At 36.4% G+C, this 12316-nt stretch overlaps 3 protein-coding genes across 22 annotated transcripts in view; 1 reads left to right on the top strand and 2 right to left on the bottom strand.

Annotated features, from left to right (window-relative positions):
• LOC135265708 (alcohol dehydrogenase-like) lies at positions 1 to 1295 on the bottom strand. The gene is made up of 6 exons (XM_064355714.1): positions 1181 to 1295; positions 999 to 1133; positions 826 to 952; positions 670 to 776; positions 241 to 584; positions 1 to 196 (listed from the first exon to the last, which is right to left on the bottom strand). The coding sequence occupies exons 1-6, from the start codon at positions 1226 to 1228 to the stop codon at positions 64 to 66; spliced, it is 894 nt and encodes a 297-aa protein (XP_064211784.1). The 5' UTR covers positions 1229 to 1295; the 3' UTR covers positions 1 to 63.
• Positions 1 to 12316, top strand: part of Ih (I[[h]] channel) — a 68898-nt gene that overhangs the window by 50253 nt on the left and 6329 nt on the right. For 10 of the 20 annotated variants that reach the window (XM_064355703.1, XM_064355701.1, XM_064355705.1 and 7 more), the window contains 7 exons: positions 4190 to 4353; positions 4402 to 4538; positions 5705 to 5848; positions 6847 to 6936; positions 9246 to 9344; positions 10080 to 10229; positions 10281 to 10499. In XM_064355703.1, coding sequence (XP_064211773.1) covers positions 4190 to 4353; positions 4402 to 4538; positions 5705 to 5848; positions 6847 to 6936; positions 9246 to 9344; positions 10080 to 10229; positions 10281 to 10499 — 1003 coding nt within the window. Of the gene's footprint in view, positions 1 to 4189; positions 4354 to 4401; positions 4539 to 5704; positions 5849 to 6846; positions 6937 to 9180; positions 9345 to 10079; positions 10230 to 10280; positions 10500 to 12316 lie in introns of those variants that run through there. The other 10 variants (XM_015982032.2, XM_015982035.2, XM_015982033.2 and 7 more) reach the window with 7 other exon arrangements.
• LOC100142328 (15-hydroxyprostaglandin dehydrogenase [NAD(+)]) lies at positions 1289 to 3448 on the bottom strand. Its single transcript, XM_015982049.2, has 5 exons — positions 3290 to 3448; positions 3112 to 3238; positions 2838 to 2944; positions 1562 to 1896; positions 1289 to 1509 (listed from the first exon to the last, which is right to left on the bottom strand). Exons 1-5 carry the CDS (start codon positions 3386 to 3388, stop codon positions 1380 to 1382), a joined length of 798 nt encoding a protein of 265 aa, XP_015837535.2. The 5' UTR covers positions 3389 to 3448; the 3' UTR covers positions 1289 to 1379.

The raw sequence follows: 12316 nt of genomic DNA on the forward strand, positions 1-12316 counted from the left end.
AGCTGCCAGAAAATTTTATTTCATTTTTAACACAGATAATTTACAAAAAGGGATTTATAGAATTTAGTCACAAACACGCAGAGTCTGGCGGTCGGGAAGCCGGACTTTGTAGCACTCGCTTTCTTCAATCACCCAAATACCCCCATTTTCGCCGGAGCACAGCATTTTGATCAAACAGTCCCCACAAGCTGAAGCTCTTTAAAAATGTTAAAATGGAATTACAAATTCAGGTTTTATTACGGTTGCGGTGGCAGATTGGCCAGTCCTTCGCTCACAAGCTTGCCCAGGTCTCCAAAGCCATCCAGGGCATAGGTGCTTGATTCGTCAATCATGTTCGTGTCAGTCACCCCAGGACACATTGTCAGGACTTTAACGCCTGTCATTTTCTCGTAATATTCATGGGACATAGCGTTGCTAAACCGAATAACAAATCCTTTAGTGCCGTTGTAAACAGGACATGCGTACGCTTGTTGGAGCCCATAGATGGACGCCATGTTCACAATAACTCCACCTCTGCCCTTTTCGTGTTTCCCATGTTTTCCCATGTAGTGGAAACCAAATAGTGTCCCTTGTACCAAGCCGTTCTGTTTCAGTGATAATTTGTTTGTTCAGGATCACGAGTTAAATTTATTTTTGAACGCCTATAGTATTTAAAATTATTGATCTTACCACGTTCACGGCTAATTCAAGGGGCCAATATTTGTCTTGCAACAGACCAGCGTTATTAATTACGATATCCATACTTGGAAACCTCTGATAGGTGCATTTGAACAAATCTAGAATTTAGTTTTGTTGCATGATAATAAACTTGGTTCAAAAAAATACTTTCAAATTCATCCTTTTTGGTGACGTCACATTTCATGAAAAGGGCTTTATCTTTACCGTAGGTCTTATTTAATTCAGCCGCGAGTTCTTTGCCTTCTTTTTCTCGAATATCACCCAACATTACGCCCTTTGGTAAGGGGATAAATCAGGGGTTTAGCTAAAGTTGGTCTTACCCTAGCACCGTTTTCCAAAAGTGACTTAGCACAAGCAACCCCAATGCCAATAGCACCGCCGGTTATCACAGCAACTTTGCATTCGACAGGATTCCCCCCAGACATTTGGCGATGCCATATTGTGTTAGTAAATGCCTACAAAGTGCATATTTTTATCGCAATAAGTTTGGAGAAAGTGTTACGTTTGTTATTGGGCTCCGTTTTGCAAGAATACTCCTGAAGAAAGCCATTTTGCACGACACGAACACAAATGACAGGGTTTTTCTGACACAAAAAATAAGTGACAAATGTATTTATTACGAATAAATTTTATTAAACATCGAAATACAGATCAGTTATGTGTAAAATTAAGGCTGTGCACTTTAACATAAACCCCCGGCTCTACTTTCTCAGAGTTTGTCTTTGGGGGATTTTCACTTCATAGATGGGCTCCCCACCTTCGGCCACCCACACACTCCCATTTTCGCCTTTCGTGATTAAAGTGATCATTCCTTTGGCCACATCTTCGGGTCTAAGCACCGACATGGTCAATAACTTCACAAAAAAGCAGACACAAAACTCACGCTTGCTCTGGCAATGATCCAAGTCCCTCAACAAGTTCCTTGGCAATGTTTCCCATCCCTTGTAGTGCAAATCTGCCAGCTTCGGAAATCAGCGGAGTGTCTGTGACTCCGGGACACATGGTGAGGAACTGGATGCCGGTGAGGTTGTGGAAAAAGGGGGTTCCGAAGGAACGGTCCAAACCCACGACGAAGTGTTTGGTGCCCACGTAAATGGGACAGCCTGCCAGCTCTTGCAGGCCCAGAATTGAGGCGATGTTGACCACCACACCGCCCTTGCCGCCGTGGTTTTTGCCCATGTACTGGATGGCGAGGAGGCTGCCACGAACTACGTGGTTCTAGATTATTGATATTGGTCCAATTATCACATGAATAAATGCGCATTTATCAAGATCTAAATTACGGGTTGGACGATTAGGGTTAGGCGTGCTTAACAATAACCACAAGACTATAAAGAGGTCAATAACATAAAAGAAAAATAAATAATACAACGCATTTTAGAAAAACTACTGCAATAAATGCACTAATGAGAAGGTATTAAATTTTGATTGTGTTGCATTTTTTATGCCAAATCTACGTTTTTGCGTATTTTTCGTACAATACGTTCACTACAACGTAGTGAAATTATTTTTTTTTACAGAACTATAAAATTGTTGCATTTTAGAAAACCTATTAATCTGGCTTCTGTAATCTTGAAAGTGACTCGCTTGAAGTAGACATTAATTATAATGTTGGCCTCTCTAGCAAAATGGAATAAATCTTAATTAAAACATAATATTTTTCCCTTAGAAGCAAAATAAATTGTGCTGCAACAACGATTTATTTTTCTTATTTCCGGAGAAATGGCGTGATTCCGATTCTGTAATTCAATCTCGCAGCATTCGTGATCATCTGCAGGTTTTGCAAAAGCAATTTTTTTCACATTTATTATTGTTACCGTGTAAAGATTTATAGGAACCTCTTATGCGTACGAAAAATCAATAGTCACATAATTATTTTGATGAATAAATAAAACTGTACATCCTCTGGGTCATCAAAAATGAATCATGATTACAGCTCCCACTTATTTTTAGTTCAGTTGTACTTATTTATTCAAGCAACCATTAATCAGTTTATTAAACCCGTACCCTTATTTACTAAAATCATTTTCGACTCCTTGTCAGAAAGCAATTAAGTTCCGACGTAAATTTTAATTAAATCTTTCTAACGATTTAATTTAGCAACAAATTAATGAATCGATGTGCCGCGTTGATTAAAAAGAAACCAACCGATTACTTACGCAGTTGATTGCGATCTGGAGCTCCCAGTTGGCATCGTTCATGATCCCAGCATTGTTTATAACAATATCAAGGCCTTTCCAAGTGTTTATGGCGGTCTTGAATGCAGCTAAAATCACAACTTGGCATTGATAAAAGTTTCAAAAGTAATTTTGTCTGAATAGTAAAGTTTTATTGAAAATTCCAAAGTTCGGGAAGATCTCCCGCCGGAGATGAATGCAAACAATTCAATTCATAATTACTTCGAATGCAATAAATTATTTAAGAAAAACTTGCCCTCCAACTGGTCTGCTTTAGTGACGTCGGTTTGCACGAAAATCACTTTATTGCCACCGAATTCGGCGTTGAGGTCTTTCGCCGATTTCTCGCCTTTGGACGCGTCCACGTCCGCGATAGTGACAGCCTTTGAGCAAAAGTAAATTTAGAAATTTGTAAAATGAGAAAGTACGGGTACCTTAGCACCATTCCGGAGGAGTTCCCTGGTGTAAGCCAGGCCGATTCCGGCAGCGCCTCCGGTAATTAGGGCGATTTTGTTCTTGATGTCGAAAACCATGGTAGCGAAGTTCTTGCAACAAGTGGTGGAGGAGGTTTAACTCTGGCAGTGGCTGCTGCCTATTTATATCTTTGGTTTACAGATAAGATAATTGGATAAACTAACAGAGAATAACGCAGCGTTAAACTCGATTTATTATCTTAACTAATTAGCTAATAGGGATTTTTCGTCGTCAAAATGTAAAGTTAATAAATTGAAGGATTCCGAGAACAGAAATGTTTAGTTATCAATGAAAACATTTCACATAAAAAATATTTATCAAAACGTATGACTTGAATTATTGTATTTTCGGAAGACATAAATCAGTCTTGGCATATCTTATTAATAACAATTTGTCTCTTTAGTTATACACATTGCCCCATTATCTGCAATGCATTTTTATGCCTAACAATACAAATTAATCAATTAACATCTGTTACTAGCGATTTGGTTATTTAGTAAATGGAGAAATAAATTAATTAGCGCCTCATCCATATGCTTGCTCATTTTGTGATAAGAAATTGTCAAAATTTATCAGTTCTGTTGCTCTGCTATTTTTGTCACTCGTTCGATAATGACATATTTCTTGGGATTCTGATAATTTTACGCCTTTTTATCTAAGGGCACTTTTTGAAATAAAAACAACTTCGTAGAACCTGCTGAAAAGTTGTGTCTACTTTGCAAAGTTTCCAATGCTTTTGAAAAGCCATTGTGCCGGGCCTGCACTTACCAATCTTGTTTAAGTGAAACTTCCCGTCTTTTATAATTAAATTTTAATTTTTTCGGCGAATCTACATATCCTGAACCCTAATTTTGTTTCAGATTTTACTGGGATTTGTGTATGCTTCTGTTGTTAGTGGCCAACCTCATAATTCTACCGGTGGCTATAAGTTTTTTCAACGATGACTTGAGCACCCGCTGGATTGCCTTTAACTGTCTGTCCGATACAATATTTCTAATCGATATTGTAGTCAATTTTAGAACAGGTGGGTACTGGGATCGTGCAAACAAAATGTTTAGTAAATTTCTTACAGGGATAATGCAGCAAGATAACGCTGAACAGGTCATTCTCGACCCCAAGTTGATAGCGAAACACTACCTGAGGACGTGGTTTTTCCTCGACCTCATCTCGTCCATCCCCTTAGATTATATTTTTCTTATATTTAATCAAGTAAGTGGAGTTTAATTTAAGATGTATGTAGGTACTACATGGCTCGAGATGCAAATATAAGACCACTCCGAACTTCAGAAAGCAATACCGCAGTTTCAGCGATTTTTGTTCGGCGGCAAATGGAGAGAATAAATAGAATAAATTAGAATAATTTTAGTGATACACATTTAAATCTTTGCGTGACTGGGAGGAGTAAATACACGAAATGCTTATAATTTCAGCCCAATTATTCGTATCAAAATGAATAGGAATGGCGGAAATAAGTCGTACAGAAATAGCTCAAAATCAAAACAAAAAAACCCACAGTTTTTGCACAAGTTTTTCCATAGTATTGATTTCTTTATTAATTGTCAAGTAAATCGTACTTTTGAAACGCGGTAATGGATGTCCTTTGTCCAAAATTCTCTACATGAAAATAGGTGTATTTTCACAAAAAACTTGAAAAAACGTGAAAAACTATCAAAATAAACAAACAAACGAGTTCCAAATTTGTATTTTGCTTAAAACCAAAAACAGAAACTGATTTTTTTTCTCAAGGAAAAGTTTTTCGAAAGTGTAAAAAGTAAGTTTTTCAAAACCTCTCCATAAAACAGGAAAACAATTATTGCAGGGCGAATTCGTTCTGATGATGCCCCTTTGGTTAAGGCATTTAGTAACAGTTCTGATTTGTCTGACATACAAATGCTTGTTGTCTTATATTTCCATTAAATAATCGTTGCATTGACCAATAGCATGTTTGCTGTTAGCGAAATCAAAATATGCACTTATTTGTTTACCCAGCTAAAAGTTGAGTGCGTCGTTTTTTATGTTGATATAAAAAATAACATCGTACGATGCTCTCCTCATTTGCAGAACCGTAAATTATGTAATTTGCTGATCGGAATTATCACACAAATTGAACCAAAATATGTATTTATAGACACAAACAACATATTGCGGATTATATCGACTGTTATGAGTAATACGACAGTTTTATAACCAGCGTACTCGTAAAATAAATAATAAATATTGGAATGGGATTAAGTTGAGCAGGTAATTAGCGGCATGGTTGTTGGGCTCCTATCCGAGTCGACCCTGCACCACTGATATGTTGTACTAATCTTTGTACTTAGATCTGTTGGGTGTTGTAGAACTTTAGCGAATTACCGGAACTCTTAAACCTTCTGTTCCAGGATTACGGCGACAGTTTCCAGATTCTCCACGCGGGCCGCGCCTTACGAATCTTGCGGCTCGCGAAATTGTTATCACTAGTGCGACTGCTGCGATTATCCCGTCTTGTAAGATATGTCAGTCAATGGGAAGAAGTTTATGTAAGTAAAGCTGCTTTTGTGATAGCCACTGAAGCGCACATGCTTTCACGCATTGTGAACAGTCCATCTCATTGCCTGGGGCGAGCACCGACACTCGACGCTTCGCCAAAGTCAAGTTTCGGTGCTGGCTGACATACGATAAGTTGTGTGTTTAAAAACCAAACTTAAATATAAGAGAGTCGCCTAAATGGGTCTTTCAAACGAATTGAAAGGTGTTTTTAGGCCGAGATAAAACATACGAGATTAGGGAAGGCGAAGGCAGGAATTATATTGTGAGCTTTGGGCTTCCGCAATAAGCTCAGGCGTGCTTGGAATGAGGCTACGTTTGCTACTTTACAGCACCTTATCATTGTTACAGTTTGCACTTTTCAGCTTACAATATTGCCTCAAATATCACTAAGACAAACTCGTCCCGAAGGGAATAACAAATTTATCAATTTGTTTTATTGCGAAAGGATAGTTAGGCACAAACAAGGGACACGTCCAAAACTTGCAAAAGTGTTTAGATTATACGGTAGCGTCTGGGAAAGTTTTTGCTTTTCGATCTGTTATTCTCTCCTTTCGGAATAAAACTGCGATCTAGATAAATTCTTCTAAATTATTTCATTGAACTGTTTCCTTTCATAGAAGTAGTTTTTCTCGAAATTTTCATTTCCTTTCCGCTCTTATTTTAAACTAGTCACACTCAAATAACCAAACAGTACACAGTACTCAGAACATGACATATCCATCCGTTAAGTGGAACTACTTCACAACTAGCCTGAATTGACTTGCCACACAACTAGAAACAATAAAGATATGCTACCAACAAAGAATCAATCAAAATTACCTTTTGATAATACACAGCAGCACGTTCGGAACAATTGCAAATTGTAAGTGGTGCTGTAAAAGCTGCATGCGTTATTAGAAGGTAGATTTGATCGTTGTGTGGCAAAAGCGATCTTTGCTTACTGGCTGCCTTTTCCGAATATACAAATAGAAGTGTTTGGGCTGCGCAGATACCTATGTACCAGCACCCGCCTGGGCGACAGGCAGAGTACGCTCCCGACGGTACCCCAATCCCTCCACCTAGAGACAGGACAACCGAGGTGCTTCAAAACTCTTTCTGTCTGTCTGTCTGCCTGTCTGTCCGTTTTTACACCGAGCCGTCGATTTCGTCGATCGCTCGGATGTGGAATGTCAGTGTTAGCGCGTTGTCGCTAGTTATTGTTGATCACATCGTCTGTTGTGCATTTGAACCAGCCCCAAATTCTTCGGTTCAGACTTACTTTCCCAAGCCCCAACGCTTGTAGGCGAGTCCTCAACCCTTAGCCGTCAAATGCACAACATCCTCGACATTGTTCTTTGCTCGGTATTTGCAAGCACGTTATAGGTTGGTAGCCATATCGATAAATTATCATTGAGATACATCTGCGCTTAAGTAAGTTATTTGATGTTCTATGTTAGAGTTTATAGAAATCGCTAGTCATTCGAACACACATTTCAGATTCAGTTTAAGTCATTTGGTAGGTATACTCTTACACGTCACCTTCCAAATACCACATACAATGTAAATATTTTCTACCAAATCCATTTTACTATTCTTTTTTTGTTCTTTCTCTGCAGTTCCTTGACAATTTGTAAGTTTCACGTGATTTTCTCACTGTTCCCTCTTCTGCACGCTCAGAGCACCCGATACTACATCCATTGCTACTCATGCTTAGAGGACCTCTTCAATAACTAAATCAAATGCTAAGCACAGCGTCTAAAATTAAGTACATAAAATTACGTGAAATGGCTGAACACTAAAAGGAACTGTTAAAAATATAGCTGAAAAGTATCATATTTAAGAACAAGAAACTTAAAATGTGGCATGACAATTTTATTCCATATTTGCATGGTAGCTTTTTTATTATTGATTGGCATTAGGTATTTCCAGTGCACCAGTCGTTTCTTATAAACGAAATCAATTAAAAAACTTAAACGTAAAATAGTATTTCGCTAATTTAAAACTGTTTGTTTTTATAACATTTCAACGAATTGGAAGAAACAATCATAGTGACATTAAAATTGCAACACCGCTCAAATCGTATATTTTTTACCAAAAGAAAGTAAACTACAATTAGTATTTTTTGTATCTCATTATAAGTCATTAAAGTTCATAGGTTGTGATAAAAAAAATTAAAAAACATTGTATTCCTTTTAATTCAACATAAATTAGTTCCTACAAAGCAGTTATTAAAATAATGTAGTTTTATAAAATAGATTTTTTCGTCCAATTTTGTATACCTACCTACTTAATTGAGCGTCTATACATTTGAGTTTTCTTTTGTTTATTCTGGGCTAATGAATTATGATGAATGAGAAAGAATAAATTGATACATTGTTACGTTATGTAACTAAATTTGGTCTGGTTGTAAATACACTTACTTACCTGTTTCAGCACTCATACTGAATCAACTAATTTTTTAAGGTTTGTCCTTCACTCGCTAATAAATCGCTTAGGGTTTTCTTTAATTTTTGTTTGATTTTATTTAAATCAATTAAATTACCTCCTTTGCGGCAAATAATTCGACATCTGTATATTTTATTTACTAAAGTGGTGCTTTTTTCATTGCTAACATATCTGTTAAATAATAGAAGTGTATGTTGTACGGGATTTTTTGGACAAAAATTAATTCTCCTTAGAATTCTTCTCAATTTCTAACCAATAATTTCAAAAACGTGGAACAGAAAACAATTTTTTATTCCTATTGTAGGCATAATTCTTGCTATAATTTCGTTTGTTATTACTATAAATATCCAACGTTCTATCTGTAAATCCCCTGTTGGTTTTGTTTTCACCTTCATGGAGGTACTAATTTTTTATCATTATTTATTGGTAAAAGATAAAGGGAAGACAAAAATTGGAAATTTTTTGGAAATTTTTATTTAAGTGGAAGGAAATTTTATAAAACACTTTGTTTTGCTAAAAGGTACATTAAATTTGGTGAAAAACATTCATGTTTTGATGGTGTTTCAATTTACGTGTCACTTATTTATTTTAAGTAAACGGTAAGATCAAAACTACTTGGCAAATTTTTTGATCGATCGTTGTGTACAGGGAATTGCTTTTTAGTCAATTTAGTAGGTAAATAAAAAAAGTGTTTAAATTCCCTGTACAAGTCGTATTCAGAAAAAATAGGCTTTAGACTAGAGATCACGTTCATAGTGTTCATTTGGTTCTCGTCCAAGCTTCTAAGTGTGTCATCATCGTCGTGGTGGCATGTAGCTCTGTCCATGTTAGCTTCGCACTGCACTCTGTTCTATTCACCGACTGTAATCTACTAACTTTCATGCTCTCTCTATTTAAGTCGTTCTTCTGGAATCTAGTGTGCCACGCTTTTCTCTACTACCTTGTGTTCTTCGCTTTTTCTAGATCTTGCAGAATCTCCAAAAAAAGCGAACGGAACGAAGGGGGCGCCTCAGTTCGGACCTCAACAAGTCTAATTACACCAAAAGCAATCTCATCTTTAAGGTAACCCGCTTCGGGCTTGCTTGGCAATGCGCATGACCGACCCGCGGCGCCTCTGCTTCCGCCTAGGCCCAAAATTACAAAATTCAAACCTAGACTATGCTTCAAAACCTAGAGTTAGTTTCCGCTTTGCACGTCACTTTTCAGCGTTCTAGAGGCCAGGTTGCACCTTGTTTGGTAGATACATGCCCACCTTGTAGACCTGGTATTCTAGCGCTGAAAGCACTGTTGAGGTGCATGCCGTTTTTTTATGTGAAGGTAAGTCGAGAGGTGCCCGTAGTGTCGTAGAAGAGCTTCTGTTTTGCGTTCTTGTCCCGTTTACGTCAACAGTTTCAACAAAGTCAAGTCAAATTGTTTATTCAATGATTATTTGTTTGGTTTGAGGTGCTGGGTACATAGAATTTTAGCTCACGTTACTTCAAATTTAAAAACACATGCTTTTATACCATGACAGTTGCTTGTGCTTTTTATTGAAGGCACTGCTTTGAAATGGCTTGAGGCTATCTTTTCGGTTCCGCTCCCTAGACTGACAGAGGAGACGATGCTTCTTTAACATTTCTTTCACACAGTTTTTTTGTGTTGTCGTTTTGTTTCATTTGTGTTACAGCAAGCAGTTACAAACGTTGATTTAATCTTAAGTAGTTGTCAGGTTTAAAACAAGCACAACTAGTGATCTTGTTTTAGACAAGCGCCACTAAAACTCTCAAACACTAAACAAGGTACCTAATAATGTTCCAGTTTTTAAATATGGCGAGTGTTTTCATGAGGATATTCAATCTAATATGTATGATGTTGCTGATTGGTCACTGGTCCGGCTGTCTCCAGTTCTTAGTACCCATGCTCCAGGGATTCCCCGCCAATTCTTGGGTGGCAATCAACGAATTACAGGTCCGCTGCACTCGCCCCCAATTCCCGTTTTTACTCCTTGATTTATTACAGGAGGCATTCTGGCTGGAGCAATATTCGTGGGCCTTATTCAAAGCCATGTCGCATATGCTTTGCATCGGTTACGGCCGGTTTCCACCCCAGTCGTTGACAGATATGTGGTTGACGATGCTATCCATGATATCTGGAGCCACATGTTATGCCCTGTTCCTGGGTCACGCCACCAACCTCATCCAAAGTTTGGATTCCTCAAGGAGGCAGTATCGCGAGAAGGTAATAAGGCTCCGGTTGGCTGCGGTTTTGCTGTGCTTGTCCTAAATGTTGGTGTTGTATTTAGGCCGCATGTTTGTATATAGTTAACCGGCTTTTTATGTAAGATATTCTTTTGATGGAATGGGAATTGTGTTTATTTGTTCGGTGTTTCACTAAATTATGGAATGGAATTAACACAGTATTGCTTAATGTCATTTTTGTGTAATAAGCGGTTATTATTATTTTTACTAGTGCTAGTGCTACTTGAAATAATTAACTTATTTAGTCGAAAAAGTATCGCTGTTTTGCAACAAAGCCTAGCTGAATATACAATGTCGCTACATACATTATGCATGACTTACATATTAAAGGGATTTTCTTTAGACCGGGTTATTCGTTCTAGTCGATATTATTGTATTATTTTGCATGATTTTAAAGTGAAAAATTTATTGACAAGTACTTCACTACTTGTCTCAGTGTATCGGAAATCTGATATTTTAAGCCAAAATCCACAATCAAGTGCAAACTTCACAAAACCTTTCATAATTTCGAAACAAATAACCATTCATAATAATATGATTTCTACGTTAAATCATAGAAAAATACGAAAAAAATAACAAGTTCCACTTGTTTTATCAATTTGTTTCACGAATTAATGAGTCACTTTTTTCTTTTATTAAATTTTATTTGTAACCAAACTCATTGATAGCCACTTTCTTACATAGTCCGGGTTAAAAAGGTCGAAGAAGCCATTAACTTGAAAAAAATTTATACAACTATTCCAGTTCGAAAAAAATCTATAAAAATTCCAAAAAAAATCCAGTAATTCCAATTATGCATAGTGACTCCAACTCAATTCCTGAATTTCGTGGTAATTTTCAAACACTTATCTAGGATAATTAAAACAAAACAGTATTTCCTTTTTCACTTTAATCATTGTACCTATTTCTTAAAAATTCGTGCATATTCTACTACTTATTCACAAAGCTACTGAAAATCCGTATTAACTGGCACGATATTTGGAAATGTGACTGCTCTGCTTTGCTGTCAGTTTTACCGAAAGCAAGATGGAATAATAATGACATCATTAGCATATTATGCATGAGTAATGGTTTTATCCTAAGTTCTTTGACATGCAAAGAATTTGATACGTGAAATTTGTGAACATTCTTGTAAAACATGAAGCAGAAAATCCGATACTTAAATTCAAATGAACAAAAAAAATATGCGAGTAGTTAAACCTTTACATTTTATGAAGTAAACAATTCTGATGTATTATAAAAAAAGTTTTACCTAATTATAATACTTAAATAACACAGATTATTGGACCAAATAGTTTAACTTCAACAAGAATTAATGGTATTAGAAGTTAAGCTCAATATACGTTTATGTGAAACTATAAAAATGAAATTGTAGCATGTTGCATGAAACTGGCCCAAGTTATAATCTTCGCTTGCTGTTGTATACGTCTTTGTATTTGTATTTGTGATGTTGCAAGATTTCTGTATAATAATCGCATTTGTCCATACCACATAAACATGCTAAAAGTTTGTAAAACCTTACTGCTGTTAGAAAGATTTTTTCATTCTTATTTAAATATTTTTTTAAAAAACCTATAATAAATTATCCCGGCTAGAGTTTTACTACACTTTTAGTACTGTGATCTTGTACATACTTTTTGATTTAACTTTTAATTATACAGAGTGTTTATAAATGTATTTTTTTCTTGTAATTGATTTTTGATAAATTAGTTAACGCACTCACAAACATTTATAAACACTTCTTTAATCACATTTGTGTAAGACCATGAAGAACATGATAAACGGCAGTTTTATGTA

Source organism: Tribolium castaneum, chromosome 3 (assembly GCF_031307605.1).
Source record: "Tribolium castaneum strain GA2 chromosome 3, icTriCast1.1, whole genome shotgun sequence".
Lineage (NCBI taxonomy): Eukaryota > Metazoa > Arthropoda > Insecta > Coleoptera > Tenebrionidae > Tribolium > Tribolium castaneum.

Coding starts and splice junctions, on each gene's coding strand:
- LOC135265708 (XM_064355714.1), bottom strand. CDS start 1,228: ATGGCTTTCTTCAGGAGTATTCTTGCAAAACGGAGCCCAATAACAAAC. Junction 953..998: donor TTTTGGAAAACGGTGCTAGG/GTAAGACCAACT, acceptor CCCTTACCAAAG/GGCGTAATGTTGGGTGATAT. Junction 197..240: donor GCCAATCTGCCACCGCAACC/GTAATAAAACCT, acceptor ACATTTTTAAAG/AGCTTCAGCTTGTGGGGACT.
- LOC100142328 (XM_015982049.2), bottom strand. CDS start 3,388: ATGGTTTTCGACATCAAGAACAAAATCGCCCTAATTACCGGAGGCGCT. Junction 1,897..2,837: donor TCCAGATCGCAATCAACTGC/GTAAGTAATCGG, acceptor TCAATAATCTAG/AACCACGTAGTTCGTGGCAG. Junction 1,510..1,561: donor GGATCATTGCCAGAGCAAGC/GTGAGTTTTGTG, acceptor GTCGGTGCTTAG/ACCCGAAGATGTGGCCAAAG.